The 20,165-nt window shown below is 36.6% G+C and overlaps 1 protein-coding gene across 1 annotated transcript in view; it reads left to right on the top strand.

Annotated features, from left to right (window-relative positions):
- Window positions 1–20,165, top strand: part of PARD3B (par-3 family cell polarity regulator beta) — a 1,004,169-nt gene that overhangs the window by 634,770 nt on the left and 349,234 nt on the right. Inside the window, exon 16 of the mRNA XM_042949849.1 lies at window positions 19,986–20,030. Within this exon, the coding sequence (XP_042805783.1) occupies window positions 19,986–20,030 (45 nt within the window). The remainder of the gene's footprint in view (window positions 1–19,985; window positions 20,031–20,165) is intronic.

Genomic DNA, 20,165 nt, shown 5'->3' on the forward strand with positions numbered 1-20,165 from the left:
GTGTCCTTGGCAAAGAGGAGTTGTGTCTGTGAGGTTTAAAGGTGACCTGCACCAGCCAGAGTAGGGTGAGGGAAGGGTCACCAACCAGCTAGGACATGTGGAGCAATCCTGACAAGTGGGATGCGGTGCGAGAGAGAACCTCCAGGGTAGAGAGGTGTCCATGGCCACTAAAAAAGTAGGAATTGACTGCAGAGCAGATGAAAGAACCGGCCGTATTGTAACAGAGCAGGAATGAACCTCTGATGGCAGCGTGTGCCTCACTGCATGCAGGTGCCTCAGAAAGAACAGCACGTGCATAGTAAAATAACCTCTGCTATTGTACTGCATGGTCAGTGGCTAGAAACCACTGACTTCCCTTTGCGTGCAGCGAGAAGATTAAACTCCTCGGCCCCAACATTCAAGGCAGTGATGATGACTATCATCTAGAAGAGGAAAAAGAAAGCATCAGTAGGAACCGTTATCGTGGTAGTAGCTAAAATTTTTTGAGCATTTGATGTATGCCGGGCATGGGGTTTTGCACGGTCATTCTATTGCCATTTTACAGATGATGTATATGGGACTTAAAGAGATTGACTTGTGTGAGGGATCATGGGTACTAAGTGCCAGAGCCAGGATTTGAACTCAGGTACATTCAACTGTGATGCCTTTCTGTTTCAACAGAGGCTTATTAATTTCCCAGTCTTAACTCTAAAAAACGGAAGGCTCACTCTTCTCTCCTTTTTAAGTTCTATCTTTCGTTCAGGACCTACTCAAGTCTTGCCTGTTCCAGCTCTTTCTCTGAATACCTAAAGCAGTTATCACTGGTATCACTATTTTTAGCTCAGAATTGCACACACTTTTGGGTATCCACTGAGAATTTTTTTTTCCACTCTAATCAAACTCCAGGCCTCTTCAAGGCGATACCTTATACTTCTTTAGCACCCATCTCACTGCTTAGAATGTGCAGGTGCTGAGTGAATCCAAGATGAATGGTTTGGATGGACAGTGTCAGAGCAATCTGGGGGCAGTCTCAGAAACCCATTGATCTCAATGATTCATTTGGCTGAACTTCACTAAGTAGGCTGGTCCCCCCCCCCCTTTTTTTTATATCAGAAGTTTGAACAGATGAATTAAAGTGCAAACAAATAATTAACGGATAAATGAATAAGAGGGTAAACAAATGGTTTGGGTAGCAAAAATAGAATAGGGGTAAAGATGTTTTAGGAGGGTGTCTACCCTATAGCAGCACCCCACGCTCACATTCACTTGGTACCCAAACTAGTTTTGTTCACTTGAAAGTGTTTGGGGAAGGTTCATAGAAATGAACAGATTTAAGGAAAGAGTCAAACTCAGGAAATGTTGAAGGCCAAGGGCTTTAATTTTATTACATAGAAAAGAGTGAAAGCAGTTGCTTAAAACTCAAAGAAAAGGACTATGTGCTTTATTTCCTAATTGGAGGAATCTATGAATAAATTAGGCAATCACTTGACATAATTGATTTAGATCATGTGAATTCACTTGCACTGCTAGAGAGGGTTAATTAGATCAGATTGTTTGTGGCCCTTTTTAGTGTTCTATCACTGACATTCTTTTCCCTTTGTGTTCCTTTTTATCTTCCTTTTGTTGGTTTTTAATTTTATCTCAAGGAATATATATCATTTATATTATCTAATTCTAAGTTATTCCTTTTGTTTATAGAATTAGAAAAAGTTGAAGACAAATATTTTTATAACAAATCTGGGTGCTTATTTATTAATCTCATTTTCATTTTCCATAAATCTCTTTGCAGAGGAATAAGTATAGTATGTGCATAAACCTAGTGCCATGGGAATTATATTCAAAACATGCTTGAACTGCTTGCTTTTACCTGCAGCAACATGAAATTGAATTACATTACTATAGAGCAATTTGATTGCATGTGAGTTGTGACAAATATTGCGTAAGCTGAATATTCAGAGATTTTGCTCACTTTGGGTCACACAGTATTAGTCATCATGGCAAATATCCTACAGTGATTCCACAAAATCCTGAATCAAAGAACACAACTCAAAATAAATTGAAAATATTCTCCATAGTTTAAATATGTGGTACAGACTCATCCATCACAACTTCATAATTTATGCACATTTTTATCCACAAAGCAATTTTTGTATTTAGGTTTAATCAAAGAATTTATCAATACAAGTGCAATCTACTGTAGCCTAGTATGCTAAGACAAATGACGAACTTTAAAATGCCCTATATTCATGTAACCTGATTTGTACAATGCCCAAACATAGCTACTTGATATTGATGTATAAGTTAACTCTTAACTAGCCCCTTAAATATATAAATTGTATTCCTTTATAAAAAGTACTTACAGTGCTTATTCATGACCAAACCGTATTCTAGAGATGTTATTATATTGAAAATTAGGTCACAAGGTCATTAAGAGCACGCATTTCTAAAGTCAGCTCAATCAAATCATCCACCCCACTGGAAAAACTGAAAATATGCTTCATCATTAATGGATTGGGAATATCTGTAAAAGAATGTGATAATCTTCAACAGGTGTTCAATATATCATTATCATATACTTTTCTAAGTATGTTTTAGAAGTTTCATTGTGAAGATAAAGTGCTGGTATATAAGAAAAGTATGTAAGCCTATTTGAGTGAAAGGAGAAGATATTTTTTCTTAAGTTGGAGAACACATTAGGTATAGATAATGCAGGTAAAACTAAGAAATGTTCCTAAGAGTTCACTTTGGATTACATTGTTCCTCTTTAAATCCATATCCTGAAGTGTTAATTAATTTAGAAACTCCACATTCTTGAAATAGGATTAAGAGACACCACTTTAATAATCACTCCCTATTATCCACATGTTCTTTGTTGTTCATGGGAATAAAGGAATAACTATAAAATACTTGACAAAAAATTAATGTCTTTAATATATGAAGAGCTCTAAATAGTTACTAGAAAATATTCCAGTACAAAATTGGGAAAGTATCTGCTCAGACAGTTCACACACACAAAAATTCAGTTGCCTAAGGTGTATGAAATATATTCAACCTCACAAGTAAATAAGAAAATTGAGATATTGGCAAACATTCGCAGATGCTGAAATATACATGTCTCAGTATCACAGTACATGTTTGTTGGATATTTAAATTTATGCTACTTACCTGCAAGGCAGTGTAGTAATTGTATAAGGCACCACCATAAGGGATATTAGCACTATTTTTATCTTTTATCCAGTAATTCCATTTGGAAGAATTAATCTTGATTTAATCAAGATTTAAGTTTAAGGATTTTTCACTATAGTGAACTTAATTTCCCAGCAATTAGAGAGTTTGTGAAATTATAGGCTATTGAACTAATAGATATAATAGACCATTATGCAACCAATAAAAATTTTGAGACTATTTAATGAATGAAAAATGTCAATGATAAAACATCAGTTGAGAAGACTATAGAGATATGTTAGTGTTAACATTGTTTTTTCTTTAGTGGTAGTTGCAAGGATAATTTTTATCTTTATACATTCCTGTACTTTTTAAATCTTCTAACAGAAATACATATTACGTTTACAACTAGAATAAAATCAATTGGAAGCAGTAAAATAATTTTAAAGTAGAATTAAAAAAACAGGTAATCCTGTCCATGGTAGAAAGAGATGGTGATACTTAACTCTGAAAAGGAAAAGGAATGTAGGGTTTTATTGGCTGATTTCTTATCATTGAGGACTATCACTTAGAAGACAGGTTAAGAATATTTATGGGAAAAATGATATGTATACTAACAGATTTCAGGTACAGAAAGTTACTCTTTACCAGTTGAAATGGTATTAAACAGGAGCACATTCCACTGCAATGGAATACCAACAGTGGTATAATAAACAGGAGTTTATTGGTCATATATGACATGAAATCTGAGTGGGGCCAGTTTAGTGACTGACTGGAACCATCAAAGACCTATGTTCCTTTCTTTTTGCATTCTTGATTTTCTGGCTCTTGTCCTTGTATCTGTAATGTTACTGCCCAGTGCTGTGTCTTCAACAATCATACCCATGTTCCAGGCAAAAAGAAAAAAAAAGAGGGGGAAGGGCAGAGGGTAATAGCACATTCCAATGTTTTTCCCTTTATATCAGGAAATCCGACATTGTATAAAGAGTGCTGCCCAGCAAACTTCCAATTTTATTTCTTTGGCCAGGAGAATGAAGTTGTTGGTGACACTGGGTCATCCAGCCAATAATGTCTGCCATTTCTCCCCTGTAAGGTGGCGAGCTTCTGGTCACTGCTAGTAGACAGAAGTGCAGAGAGACTTCTATGAGTTGGGCAGAATTTCTTAGTTCTTTTAGATCTTAATCTTTATTATTTTTTTTTAAATAATCTCTACACCCAGCATGGAGCTCAAGTTTACAGCCCCGAGATTAAGAGTCGTAGGTCTTCATCTTTAGAGACTATTATTCCAGTCCTACTTTGATAGAAATGTATAATCCATAGAAAAGCAGTAAGAGAGCAGTGACCTGATCCCCTACCCATGGTCAAGCTCAAGCTTGACTAGTTATATTTAGGTTGGAGCATAGGGCAAGGAGTCAAAGGTGTTTGGGACAATGATGATGCCATTTCAAAGTGGAGAATTTAGTGAAGGCACAACGTGTAGGAGGGAGATGCCCAGAGGGAACAACAACAAAAGAGGGTTTTTTTTCTTCTTAATGACCTAAATCGGTAGTTTTAAGTTTATATTTTCACATTCCGAGTTACTGAAACAATTTCTCTGATTGAAGCAGGAAAGGATTTTTTTCCTCTGTTAGTTGCTATAGGCACAGGTCCTAGAGCCTAGGAGATTTACCAGAACCTACCAAAGTATCCAAGACATGAAAAAAATTATTGGCTCTGAGGTATGAAAATAAAGCCAGAAACTTGAAATTAATAAATGTTTGAATAATCCTTGAAATATAACCCTATGCCAATTTTGCTAATTGTTACATTCACAATTCAAAAAAAAAATCATTACATTTGAAAACAGTTATTTGGGGATGTTTTTCCAATTCACAAGAATTTCTCGGTATTCACAAGGATTGCCAAAAAATCAGTCAATATCTATTAAATGAGTAATTCATACCCCAATAATTTTAAATCCATTTTTCCAAATCTCTTTTAAATTTTTACAGCAAGAAAGTTTATTTAATATAAGAATCGGGGTAGGGGGATGAGGGAAAGGTGGTAGGATGGGATTATGCACTGCAGTTACAGCCCAGTACTTTTCCTTTTTCCCCTTCCTTCATCAGCAGTCTCTGAGGCTTGCAAAGAAACCCCTGGCCTAAGGAAAAGAGTTTGAAAAATTGCTGCCTGTGAAGTCACTTTGGACTCTGGGTCTCTCCACTTTCTCTTTTTCCTATTAATGTTTTCTGTTAGCTCAACCTTGTTCGAGATTCTTAATATACCTCAACAGCTTCCCAAAAGATAGTGGATATTTAATATGTATGTGTAATCATCTCTTCTGCAAAAAAGGAGCCTGATTTAAATGAGCTCATCGAATAGATCGGTATAAAATACCAGATCAGTTCACTAGAGTGTGTGCGGACCTGGTGCATCCCATTTAAGTGAATGGTTGTGTTCTCTGAGTTGAAGAGACAGCACATAAACCTCCAAAGTTAATATCCTCTAATAAACAATGAATCTGGATGACAACTTTTCAAAGTCTATTACATACCAGTAGCCCTGGTTTTGCACAGTTTGCATATTAAACAGATGCTAGTCAATTCTGGGCAGAAATATAGACGGTATTATATACTTCAATTCATGCCAGAAGAGAAATCTTTTGATAGCACTTATTGTAGCCAAGAACAGAAGCAGCTATACAATCCCCAGCCAGAAACCAGGTGCCAAAATTAATACATGCAGGAGTGAAATGGGTTGCTGTCTTAGCGTAAAGCCCATAAGCTCTAGGAAAAAGGCACATATAAATCCTGAGTAGCTCGGGTTACTAGATTTTGAGGGTTCTAGTTTAGTTCCGGGCTGGCCAGTTAACTTTACAAGAAGAAACGATGTTGAGTGATGGGGGTGTATGTTTCTGCCCAGCTGCCCCTCCCACAAGCGTGTGCAGAAGTGCCATGAAGAGCGTAGGGATGGTGTTCAGTAACATAAGCCCTGCACATGACTTGGATATAGCAAGCTTACTTGTCAGATGTGTAGGTGACACACAGCTCGGCAGTTTGCTAATGCATTGGATGACAGAATCAGGATTCAAAAAGATCTCAACAGGGAGAACTGATGAGCTGCAATTCAGAAGATTAAATTTAATAGGGATAAATGTAAATTTAAATTCCTGTACTTGGGTTCAAAAAAAAAAATCACATCTGCCTTACCCCCATCCAGCTCATTTTCCACGCTACAGTCTGGGTGATCTTTTTAAAACACAAATCCAATCGGGTCACTTCCTTGCTAAAAAGCCCTTAACAGCATCCCATTGCCTTGAGGTTAAAGATAAAACTCATTAATGTGATTTGGGGTTCCTTCACGACTGACCCCTTTCTTTCTACTTCACCTGGTCTCCCACCCATCTCCCTGTCACACTGAGTGCTCCAGCTGTATGGAAGACCTTTGCATTCTGTGGAACCTGTTTGGGAGCTTTCCCAACATCATCATCATTTGCCTCTTTCCAAACATCATCTTCATGCTTCTCTCTACCTCTTCGGGACTCACCCTAAAGCCCCCAGGAAGACCCAATCCACGAATGAGGGTTAGTCTCAACTTTTGAGGTTGCCTAATCATCTTCCTTTAATTCAACAAATATTTACTGAGTGCCTACTATGTACCAGGCACTGTTCTAGACCCTGGGGACAAAATGGTGAACAAAACAAAGCCCATGTTCACATAGAGCTTATGTTCTAGTGGAGAAGATGTCAGGCAGTCATGAGTACTTTGTCGAAAACTAAAGCAGAATGAGGAAGTAGCAACAGAGAGCTAGAGTTGGAAGCCCTGCCTTAGGTAAGGTGGCCAGAAGGACCTCTCTGATGATGTGATGAATATGGAGATGTGAATGAAGGAGAGCAGTAACCTATATGGCTATCTGGTAGAATGGCATGACAGTCAGTCAGGGAGAAGAGCATGTCCCGGAGCTCTGAAGAAGGACTTGCTCAGCATGTTTGGGGAACTGCAGAGAGGCCAGAATGGGTGAAGTAGGCTAAGCAAGGGGAGAGCTGTGCAGAATAAGGTTGGGAAAGGCCCCGAGACACCAGCCAAGGCAGGGCTTAAAGGCAATCATAAATTTTTAGATTTCCTCCTAAAAGTGATTAGAAGCTACCGGGAGCTTCGTGCATGGGACTGTCATCATAAGATTTTTGTTTTGTTTATTATTTTTAAAGTATTCTACTACCTTCTTTGTGGAAAATAGATTATAGGGAGTAAGTGCAGAATCTCAAAGATCAGTTAGGGGGTTATTAAATCTGTGCAGGTGAAAGTTGAAGGTAGCTTTGATTGGGAAGCTGTGAGAATACCTCTCACTCTATTTGTGATTAGTTGCGTAATAGAAACACTTCTGGTTCCAGGCATAGACTATCTTGTTTGCTTCCACAGTCCCAGTGCCTAGCCTTATGTCTGGCACACCATTGTCTCTCCCTAGACCTTTGTTGGACAAAGACCTGGCTTAACAGCAGTTAATAGAAAAAGCACTTCAGGATCTTAATTGACAGTAAGATCATGTTAGCTGCCAGAAAAGTTAACTCCTGTCTTAAGTTGCATTAAAAAGCTGGGGTTGAGGAGTGTGAGGTGAGAAAGGGAGATGTGAATCCCAGGGCACTCCATGCTGCTTCTCCTATTTCAAGATGTGGCTTGATCCTACACCATTTTTCTTCCCTCTATCTTCTCTTCAGTTATGGCATCCCTCAGTCACAAGACCACACACCTGATTCTGTGCTCCTTTCTGTTGCTTCATTCCTATGTCCAAGCAATAAATTCTCTATGATGTCCCTTAGATTTGTCTTTTTTTTTTTTACCCTTCCCACTGTTCTGACATCATCGGAACAATAGTCTATACCTCTCCTTGGTAACAATTTCCAGGTGTATGAGGCTGAAAACAACTTAGGACTAACCTATCTTCTGACAGTATCAACAACCATTTTTGAGAGACATCAGGTACTCTTTTGTGTAGTTTGTTATGAAATTCTACCTTAGCAGGTGTGGTGACTAGTGAAATATATACTACTTGGTGGTAAAACCGTTAGCAAAACCTTACCTCTAAGACTCATATAATAGAAGGAATTTGTGCTTTGAAATCAGGAAGTCTTCAGATTCCAGCTGCCCCACTTGCTAACTTTATGACATAATCCTACTCAGCCTCAGTTCCCTCCTCTGTAAAGTGGAGATAATAATGCCCAACTCACAGAGAATTTGTAAGGATTAATAAGATAACATGTGTTAAAATGCTTAGCATGATTTTTGACACATGTAAGTTGGTAATAAGTTTTGGTTCTTTCCTCCTTATCCTTGTTAAGGATAGAATCACTTTGTGGAAATGTACATTTATAACTAGTGAAATTATAGGTGTGATGTTTTGCTGGTTAATAGTGGATAATCATGTCTATTATGTTACTCATAGGGTAGCCTCTGCCCCCTTTTTTCTGTGATTTAATCAGCCCCAATTTCTTGATGGTGATAGAAATATCTATCAAGGGTGTAAGAAAAATGAGCATTTTCGTAGTCTGAGTAATAGAAATAATCTATCCCTGGTAGATCCCAAGAAATCACAGAGAACTTTCTTTAAAGGGAACTCACACATGTAGTCTTTTCCCTGTCGTAGAGTTTTTTTTTAAAGATTGCATACAACTGATCTTTGAGAACCTTTGTAATCTGTAATGGCTTATTACGCAAAGATGAATAAAATACTATCTTTCCCTTCATTGAAGTTGCCCACAAATCAACATGATACAGAGTAGAAAGTGGTACATTTGCTTGGAGGAAAAGCCAAAGTATCTTCTGGGGGAGACAGAGATGGAGAAAATATTCTACAAAGAGGAGGTTATCCTGGAGAGCTGGTCCCAGGAGAAGTAAGTGTGTTTATACATGTGATGAATTTCCAACAGGGGTAAAGACAGATGGGAAGAAAGTAGGAATCACTGTATATGACTTCAGTAAAATAGATGCATAGAGGAAAAGATAAAGAGAAAGGTAAAGGGTTCAAGCCTTGAACACAGGGCTAAGGAGACTAAATTACTTTCTAGGTAGTTGAATTTAGTGAAAGCTTTGAGGTAGGATAGAAAAATAATGAAGGTGATACTTAGAACAGGTCAAACTGGATGTGGCAAATCAGTATAGTAGACTTGGGAAGATGGAGGTAGGTCAAGAGCAAATTTGAGGCAATGGCCAAAGTTCAGCTATGGAATGGAAAAAGCCTGGGATCCAGTTGTAAGGACTCTTGGAAGGAAGACTTGTGACAGTTGCCCATGATGATAGCATGTGCGCTGGACAGGGGAATAGTCCTGAGTTTAGACATGGTTTCCTTTCAGTCCACAGCTGCATTCTCTCTTTGGTCGTATATGCCAAAAATTTTTTAATTCATATTTTCAACATTGATCACATGATATCCCCTTGTGGGAGAAAGTGAGAGTAATGAGACATCCAAAGAATATTGCTGTCAGTCGCTGATCACATTCTCACTTTGGTGTTCTCCCTGTTGTATTTTGGATGACAGTTAATCAAGTTGTCCTAGGGCCATTGTTTCTGTGATTTAGGAAACTGGTTTCAAAAAAGGACAAAGGTGTTTCCATTTTTTTTAAATATTGGAACTATTTTGCTACTGGTTCCAGAGAAATTAACCAATACTATACCATGGAACTTGTTATAAGATTCATGTCTTATTTTTAATACATGCATGGAGGAGATGGAGCTTAGAGTCCAGAGAAAGCAAAGTGGTTAGAGTGTGCTGAGTACCAGAGAAGAGAGATCTGCACAGGGAGTGAACTCCAGGTATAGACAGAGCTTCTGTCTTGAGTATTACACAGAGTACTGATCAGATCATTCAGGTGAGGAAATTACCAAGGTTGGGAAGGTAACTCCCCCCAAATATCCAGGAAACAGTACCCAGTGCTCATACAGGACCAAGAAAGGTACCTGTTTCCACCAATAGGATTGAAAAAAAATCTTAAAATCTATAGGACATTGGATAGGGTATGCATAAGGGCATTGCCTCCGTAGTGTAGCATTATCAGCCTAGAGTGAAGGGTACTCTGATCCTACCTAGAAAATGTTAGCAAATCCCAAAAGGATCAACTCTTTCCAGGTAATTCAACTATATTCCAAAAATATAAAAATATATAAAGGAATATAAAAATAGCAAGAACCCAACATCAAGATAAATTTTACATATCTAGTATCCAATAAAAGATTATCATGTATGCAAAGAACTATCGAAATATGACACATAGTGAAAAAAATCATTAAGACCAGAACTGATGCAGATGTTAGAATTTGCAGACAAGCACATTTAAAAATTATTTTGACTGTGTTCTATACATTCAAAAACCTGAAGGAGAATTGAACATGGTAAGTAGAGACGTGGAAAGTATTTTTTTAAATTACCTAGAAATGAAAACTTCAATGTGTGAGATAAAAATACACTGGGTGGAATCAATAGCAGATTCGATATTGCAGAAAACAAGATAAGTAAATGTGAAGGCATAGTGATAGAACTATACAAACTAAAAGAGAAACAAGACACACAGAAATGAACGGTGAACTGTGAACTGACAGACAGCTTCAAGATGGCCTAAGGAGCATACAATTGGAGTCCCCAAATTAGAGAAAAATGTATGAATAAACAATAGCCAAACTTTCCCCCAGTTTAATGAAAGCTAGAAATGCAAATCCAAGAATCTCACTGCATTCCCAAGCACAAAAAAATAAGTCTCAAACATTTGGAAAGGACTCGAGTCATACAACCTATAATCTGTCACTGTAGCGGAATTAAAATTCAAAAACAGAACTCTGGAAAATCTACAAATATTTGGAAATAACATTTGTCAGTAACACATAGAACAAGAAAGAAACTAAGAGAAAAATTAGAAAGTATTTGAACTGAATGAAAATGAAAACACTGTATCAAAATCTGTGAGACAAAAACGTTGTGGGATGCCACTAAGGAGATTTATAAAGCTGAACAATATTAGAACAAGAAGAAAGGTCTCAAATCAATGATCTCAGCTTTTACTTAAGAAAATAGAAAAAGACGAGTAAATTCAAACCAAATTAAGCCTAAGAAAGAAAATCATAAAAGAGTAGAAATTAATGAACTGGAAAAAAAATTTTTGAGAAAATCAGTGAAACCAAAATTTAGTTTTTAAAGAAGGTCAATAAAAATGCCTCATTAACAAGAATGATAAGGATAAAATAAGACCTGTGAACATTATCAGGACTGAGAGGGGATATCACTATGGATTCTGCAGATAATAAAAGAATATCACGGCACTATTATGAACAGCAAATTTGACAACTAAGATGAAATGGACAAATCACTTGAGGGAGATAAACTATCAAACTCACACTAGAAGAAATAGTCTAAATAGCCCTATAGCTATTAAAGAAATTGAGTAACAGTTAAATACTTTCCCACAAAGAAAACTTTAGATCCAGATGACTTTACTGGTGCATTTTACTAAACAATAGTAGGAGGAGATAATATGAATTCTATAGAAACACTTCCAAATAAAGAGAGAGTACTTCCCCAACTCAGTCTATGAAGCTGGCATTACTGTAATACAAAAACCAGAAAAGAGCATTAGAATACAAACAACAACAAAAAAACCCTTTACCTTGATATCCTTCATGAACTGGTACAAAACTATGTTATAAAATCGAGCAGCTTGAACCCAACAATATATAAAAAAGAGCAGGATCAAGTGGAATTTATTTCAGGAATGCAGGTTTGGCCTACCATGTGAAATAAATCAATATAAGTCACATATTAAGAGATTAAAACATAAACATGATCACATCAGTTGATACAGAAAAAGTATTTGATAGAATGAAAGATAAAAAATTAAACAATGTTATTTGGGAACAAACTTGTGGTACAGTTATGAAGAAAGGAGAAAAATGATAAAACGCAAAATTTAGGATTGTGCTTACCTTTGAGTAAGGAGGAAAGGGAAGAAGATTGACATGAGCTCCCATGGATTTCAAAGGTAAAATAATATTCTTAAACCTAGTAGCTGAAACACAGTGTCTGTTTTTTGCTGTCCTTTATATTTTATGCAAATATTATAGACAGTTTAATGCAATGTTTAATAAAAGCAACTTTAAATGCTAGTGGGGTTTTTGCTTCTGAAACTGTCATGTAACAGACCTCTATTTACTCTGCTGCTTTGGAAACTCATCACATTCTGTGTATTGAAAAGCGTATCCTCTATACCAAGTATTCCAGGTTTTTTTGGAAATGTAATATTTCCTGTAAACAGAATGAACTGCTCTTTTAAGTGTCATTACCACGTGAAAGAGCCACAGTGAGATTAGTGCCGGGAAACCAAAAACTAAATACAGAAGCACTAAAACCCCAGTGGTCAATTACATAGAGCTCGTTTATTAGAGAAGGACAATGAGGTATGCCTAGTCTATCAATTATATTTTTTTCCCACACTTCACCACTTAAAATATAAGTGAATTTGTATTTGTTCCAAACAGTTTTACCATGTTTTGGGTTTTATCTAGACCAGTCTAAGAATTTGACTCCAGTCACCTTTTCCTACCCTTTGCTTGCCAGGAACATGTCTGCAAATTGCACCACAGGAATTTTACTAGGTTTATACATGTGTGTGTTTCAACATTCATTTCACCATATATACACCACAATTAAACATATGTCCCAACCATTAGTCTAGAGCCCTGGGATAAAGGGGCCTATTCAGATTGCTGCTTCCTTTACTCTTACATATGCTGCATCCATTCACTCAGCAAGCATTAGTGAGTAAAAGTGCTAAACGTGATTCTAAGCTAACAAGGAAAAACAAGCCATGTACCTCCCTTAAGGTGCTCATACTTTAGAGGACAATGGACCCATACACAAATAATTGAGAAATTTATAAATTTTGGTCCCTAACCTCAGCCTGGAGGCCTAAGAAGATGACTTGGAGCAGGTGACATTTAAGTGCAATTTAAAGGATGTTTGCAGAGCAGGAGAATGAATGAATTTTCATTATGATTCGGAAGGAATTTTATGTGCTATTTGTACATTGTATAGATGTATGAAGTTGCACCGCCTGTTCAGATACATACTTCTTCTGTGCCAGAGTTCAGAGAACCTAGCAAAAGCAGTGGGGTGTGAAAGAAAATCAGAATCCATTTGTGACCAACTGCTCCTGCTAGATTTTATGATAAGTTTTTGCCATCCTCTAAGTGGCCCCATACTGAAGGTAGGGGGCATTATCTGCATTTTACAAATGAGTTCAGTAAGCTTGAAAAGACTAAGTAATTAGTCCATAGCCATGCATGTAAGTAGTGTCTCAATCCAGGTCCCTTTGACATCAAAGCTTCAGCTTTTCAACTCTTTTCATGCTACTCCCTAGCCATCACTAGTAAAGATGCCCCCGATGCTAAAAGTCGTCAAATAGACCAATTGGTTTGAATATTCAGCTGCCTGAAACCTTTATTTACTTTTCTGAATCTTCATGTCTGTCTAACCTTCTACCATATTCCTAAAGCTTATCCTTCCTTTATTGTACTAGTTACTTCATTGTACCATATCAATGTATTATTTATTTGCATCTCCTCATTAGACCCCAGCATTGAGTATCTGATTGTTTTTGGAAAAGACAGGGTTTATTGAATGCATTCAAAACAAATGAATTAGCAAATTTATGAAGGAATGATTTGATTTTTCCAATGTTCTTGATAAGATCACGACAAGAGTGTAAGAACATATGAAAAGTATTGGACTTCTCCTAACCTTCGACTTAAGATCTTCTAAGATTCGTGGAGAAAGAAAGGGAATTCTAAAGAGATCACTGAAAAGTTGTGAAGATATGAAAAATTGGATAACTGAGGGAGGGGGGTCCCTCATTTTTATCCTGAGGCACAGTGGCTGGGGATACCCTATAGTATTAGAAGAACACTTCAGCTGTTGAGTTCAAATTAGCATATTGTCAGAGAGCACATCCAAAGGTGAACATGATGCTTTAGAGGAGACTTGCCCAAGAGAGATGGGGAGATAAACATTTGCATCATCATCTTGTGCTAATTCCCTAACCCTCTTTTCAGCAAAAGCCTTGTTTCATTTGTTTGCTTTTGTAGTTTTTATTTGTTTCAAGAAGTGGAAGAATTTTTTCAACACTTAAGAATTCATAGTACTGAAAACTCAGAAGAAAGTCTCCCCAAGGAGAAGCATTATATGCCAAATAGCCGTTGACATAAGAAAACACAATAAATTAATGCAGTAATAGTTTATGGTTACTAAGAAGAGAACTTAATTTACAGCTTGAAATAGGTTTGTATTTCTCAGAAATTCTGGAAATCAATCAGTGGCACAGAAATTGATCTGTTAAAGAGAAGAAAATTGATTCTTAATATTGGCAACCACATCATTTTTTTTTAAGTTTTGAAGGAATGGGTCTTGGAAACAAGTTTATTAACCATCAAGGAATTACTTGATATTTAGTTTCCTAGCAAACTACCCAAAGAGAAGTATTTATGGCCTCATTAGAAGATAGATTTTTATTGCACCAAACATCACCTTCAAAACTGCAATCTCTACTATGTCAACGATATGGAAGTAAAAATTAAATGAAACAGAGTTCTGTGCATGAAAGACATGCACTGAATCATATTTTAGAGTGCTGCTTTGCATCAAAGTATCTCAGTATGAAGTAGTGGGAATCTGAACACATTTGCATCTTCCCATTCATGACATAGTGTTGGCATTCTCAAAAAGAGTAACTGTAGCTGATGGCAGTTTTTATCTGAAGAGATTTGTGCATGTTAGCAATACACTGTCTTCTGTCAGCATAAGTAGAGCATATGGGGCCCATTAACTCACCAAATCTGCCACTGTTCTGCAAATTTTTATTAAGCAAGTGCAGTCCCTAATAGTCACTTATGTTATAGAATGTGTATCAAATGCTATCAATAAGCAAGGGGATTGTTTTCCCCCAGTGAGAATGCATTTGAAGTGTATGAGAAGGCTTGACAAAAGAATAAAATATTTTAAGTGATCACCGTATTAACATAAATGTATCCTACTGGGAAGCCAATGTATGTATTATAAGCACTTTAATGTTTGTCTCTAATAAGCTCTCAGGGTGCCATCTTTTTCCAAGATTTTCTCCCCATATTTTTTTGGTTTATGGTTTCTCTCAATTCTAACAATGATCCTGGTGGAGTCAAAAGACTCTGTGTGTTTATCCACAGTTTGTAAAAAGGTGCCATTAAATGTTGAGCAGTTCTAATTAGCTTCAGAGGGCTACAACCAAGATAACTAGAAACATGGGCCATCCGGTTGCTGTGTTTCTCAAGTAAGTCTTCCTGAACCCGAGGATGCACCAGGGAATTAACCAACATCCAAACCAAAGAGTGTCCTGCTTATGAAGCACTTTACAAGAATTAAATCAGTGTCCATCAGTCTTGAGTTGAAGGCCAGGAAGCATGAGCTCAGTATAGAAATCCCATTATTTAAATAAATTCAGAGAAAAAAAGAGCAAGTCCACAGTGCTCTCTAAGTATTTAATAACAGTTACAATAGAAATGTCCATGAATTTTATCTTCAGAAGGTCCCAACATTTCACTGATGTCGCTTTGATTACCGTAATATCCCTTTAAGTAATCAAGAGCAAGTAGTACCTGTCCTTGGGTAAAACTGAAGGATGAAAAAGGGAATACAATAGGTTCTGGAAACTTAAAAAAAGGAATGAACAAACCAAAGAAAGAAAAAAATCCATCATCAGAACCAGAACAAGAAACTGTGACTCTTGATCCATCAACACTCTCTCACTTGGTGCTTTTGGTCCCTCACCATTTTGGAATGGAAGACCTTTACCACACCCAGCCCACTCATTTTTCAACCTCTTGTAAATAAGGTTGTGTCTGAATATGACACACCTGTCATATTCATACTGCTACCATTCCAATTGCTGTGCTATCCAAATATTATGCAGTGAAATGACTAGACTTAAGCTCCAGCCCCCCAGAGATAACTTTATAGTAGTTCTAAGGTAATGTGAGTTATAAAGGAAGTTGAGTATTAATTATAACACTTGTCATTTAAAAAAAAAGTAGCGGTAGTGTGTGTAATTTTACCTCATTTTCTCATTTGCTACTATTATTTAAATCACTTCCCAGCACTAAGCGTGTGCATAAAAGATGATTGTTCCCAATTTAACCTTTTAAATAAAGTGTATTCTATTAATTAAGTCATTACAGTCCCCTCTCTTTTCTATTATGTTTATTCATTTATCTTCTGTCCTAAAGATAGACATCTGTGTCACTGAATATTTTGGAGAAAGACCCCTAATTTTTATGCCTATCACCCATTTGGATTTTCTATACTGTTTTTTGAAATAGTGTTCTAAAGAATTTCAAATTGTCAATTAAAATAATGATAAGTATTCCCACTAAGAATAATAGAGTGTGCAGTCAAAAAGTAAGGAAGTACCATGTTTAACCTAATATGGCTGAGGAATGTGCAATACTTAAGTTGGCTTAGATTTAATGGGATAACTTATGTCTATCAAAAAAAGACAAAAGCAAAATAACAAAATCCTATCTTTGTATGAATCCCTTTTTCAGAGTAACTATGCATAATAAGGCTATATTGTCTGAGTGCTATATTTCCTTTGCCTTTTTTTTACACTACAAGATGAACTAGAGACAGGTAAACTGAGAGATAAGACCTGCTGTAGATGTGGGATCATCCATGGAGATAACGCTTCGAAGTGCCTGCCTGAAGGCATAGTATTCTCTCAAATATTTTTCACCTCTAGTCCTTTATAATCCCAGGTACATTAAATCCTAAATACCACCATCAAATTCACAACTGCTACCACTCTCACAATTTTCATGTATCAAAAGTTTTCATTTATTGAGAAATAAGTACCTTCAACTGTGCTCAGTGTTTTTGTACATTTTTTTTTTTCATTTAGCCCCACAACTCCTTGTGTAGTGTTTTTATCTAATTTTTTCACACAAGGATAGTAAGGTTGAAAAGAACTTAGTAACTTGCCTGGTAAAGCTGAACTACAACCCACATCTATCTCGTTATTAGCTATCATGTTAGACTGCCTTTCTATTTAGGTCCCTGTTAATAATGCTGATGGTAGTCTACATTTATTAAGCACTTAGTATATGATCTTCTAAGTACCTTGCATAAATTTACACATACAATCTTCACTTTAAGACTTTGGAAGAAACACTATTATTTTCATTTTAAATTTTTTTTTTTAACATTTATTCATTTTTGAGAGACAGAGCATGAGCAGGGGAGGGGCAGAGAGAGAGGGAGACACAGAATCCAAAGCCGTCTACAGGCTCTTAGCTGTCAGCACAGCCCAACATGGGGCTGGAACTCATGAACCGTGGTATCATGACCTAAGCTGAAGTCATATGCTTAACTGACTGAGCCACCCAGATGCCCCAATATTATCTTCATTTCATATATGATGAGATTGAGGCTCGGGGAGTTATAACAAATTGCATTTGACTAGCAAGTTTCCAAGTCTGGATTTTAACTCTGATGGTATCTCATTTGTGAAATGGGGATGAATATGTTAGCTTGAACCCATTAGAACTTCAAATTTCCAAACATGTTAAAATTACAGCTAACACTTGTTGATATTTCTCACCACAGAAAGACTTCTATTAATAACATATATTCAAATATAAAGGATACTAGTTTCCTAACATATAAGTGTTTATAAAATGTTTTCTTACATTCATGCTACTCATATTCAAAGAATATAACAAACTCTTCTGTGACTTATCACAAATATAGTAGAATGGCTAAGAGTGCAGTATTTTAGTTCTAGATCTTTCATTTGTGAAGTATGCCTCAGTTTCTTTATCTGTAAAGTCCAATAATAAAGGATAATACTAATACCTGTCTTTACAGGTCGCTGTTGGGGTTGAATGAGTTATTAACTATAAAGTGCATAGGACAGAAGCTACATATTACAAGTGCTCAATTAGTATTAGCCACTAGTAGTATTGTTTTTTAATTATGGTCATTTTCCAATATTTTTATACTGTAGATTCCACTGTAAGTTTTTTTTTTAACCTGAGAAAGCTAGAATTTGGCACACAGTTGGAACCTGAAGAATATGGATGGACATCTCTAACTAGAAATACAAAGAAAAGTCTCAAAGATTTTTAAGAAGTTAATACTAGGAAAATTGCAGACATGTAGTGTTGTTATCTAAAAAATAAAGTCATAGCTTAGAAAAGGAGGGCTAGGTGGGAGCAGGAAGATCTACATATGTGACTGGGTTGGTGAAGTATGACTTCATGGTGTAGGCAAAGGGAGGAGACGTGCACTCCTCTGACACCAGTCTAGTGTTAGGAAAAACGTTGTCAGCAAAGTTCACTTCACCTTGCTCAGTCCCTGAACACCAGATTTTTATAGACTAACTTGGTCAATGGCACATAGAAAATAATGAACAACTGTTGCTGAATATTGAAGTGATAACCCATGCAGACATGCTTAAGGATTAAGACGTTGGCATCTATGTTTTTTAGGGATACTAGGTAATAGCTTTCATATAATGTCATTGTCTGGTGCTAGTCTCAACATCAAACCAGCCTTGTAGAATGAGTTGAGAAATGCTCCCTCCTCTGAATTTTCTGAAAGAGTTTCTATAGAATTAGTGTGATTTCTTCCTTAAATGTTTGGTAGAATTCATCAGTGAAACCATCTGGGTCTAGAGTTTTTTATATGGGAAAGTTGCAGCTACAAATTCATTAAAAACAAACAGAAAAACTATAGGGTCTTTCAGCTTATATATTTCTTCCTACATAAGCTTTGGTAATTTGTGTCTTTCAAAAATGTATGCATTTCACCAGAGCTATGTTATCTGGGGTTAATTGTTTTTTCACTACCGAAACAAGGTTTTTCTTCATATTCTAACTGATGGCCCTCAATTATGAAGCTTTTTACTCTGGCTATTGGGAATAGATACTATTCCCAGCTCTGTGTGAACTTGCGACACTTTTCCTGTTATACTTTTGGGTGGTTCTTTTCCGGGTCGTGGGTAGTTTCCTCACATGTGTGTAATCATCAGTATTCAACTGGAGACGCGAGGCGATTCTCTGCAGATCTCAGAAAGAGTTCTGTATACTCTCCAGTTCTCTGCCAGCAAACTACATCTACCTTAGCTTCCCTGGACATCCAGCTCGAAGTCCTTAGACTGGGTGCTCACTGAGCTCCGCTGTGTTTCCGTCCCTATACCACAGCCTGGAAACTTTCTCCAGAAGATAAGCTAGAACAATTGTAGATTCACCTCACTTGTTTTCTGTCTCTGCTGCCTAACATCTAAAATCTTAATTGCCATTGTTTCATGTTTTATGTATTTATTTATTTTTTTCAAGAGGGATTGTAAATCTGTTCCCTTTTACTCCATTTTGACCAGATATAGAAGTCCAGTCCTGGAGTATTGTGTGTGTGTGTGTGTGTGTGTGTATATAGCTATATATATATATAGCTATTACACTCAAAGAATTTTATTATATATTGTACATCTCTAGGCCCTTGAGTTTAATTTCTCCTTGTGCAGGCATGAAAACCATAGCCCAGTTAAAAGAGCTGAGAGTACTGAAAATTAAAAGAAAGTGAAATTATATTCATAAATGATCTAATGTATATATATTTCTTCATAGCTGCCTTTGAAATATCTACCAGTAGAAACGAGCTGCCCCAGGTAGTCTGGGGAACACTTTTTTCATCAAAATTTTTCCAGTAAAGGACTTAACTTATGAATCTATATCAATTTATTGCTCAAAAAATGGCTGATTTACAAGCAGTCCTGATCCTTGTCTCTTTTATTTCTTCTCAGTGCCAGATGAAAGCAAAGTCCACTCATTGGCTGATCACAAATCGGGTAAGAAACCCCTCATAGCTGACTTCAGATTCTCCTTCCTGGAAATTGCTGGCTGTGTTTGAGTAGCAGTTGGAACTTATTTCCATCCACTCGTCACTGAAAGGCTTGCTAATTAATACATGAGATGTCTCCAAC

Source organism: Panthera leo, chromosome C1 (assembly GCF_018350215.1).
Source record: "Panthera leo isolate Ple1 chromosome C1, P.leo_Ple1_pat1.1, whole genome shotgun sequence".
NCBI classification, from domain to species: Eukaryota; Metazoa; Chordata; class Mammalia; order Carnivora; family Felidae; genus Panthera; species Panthera leo.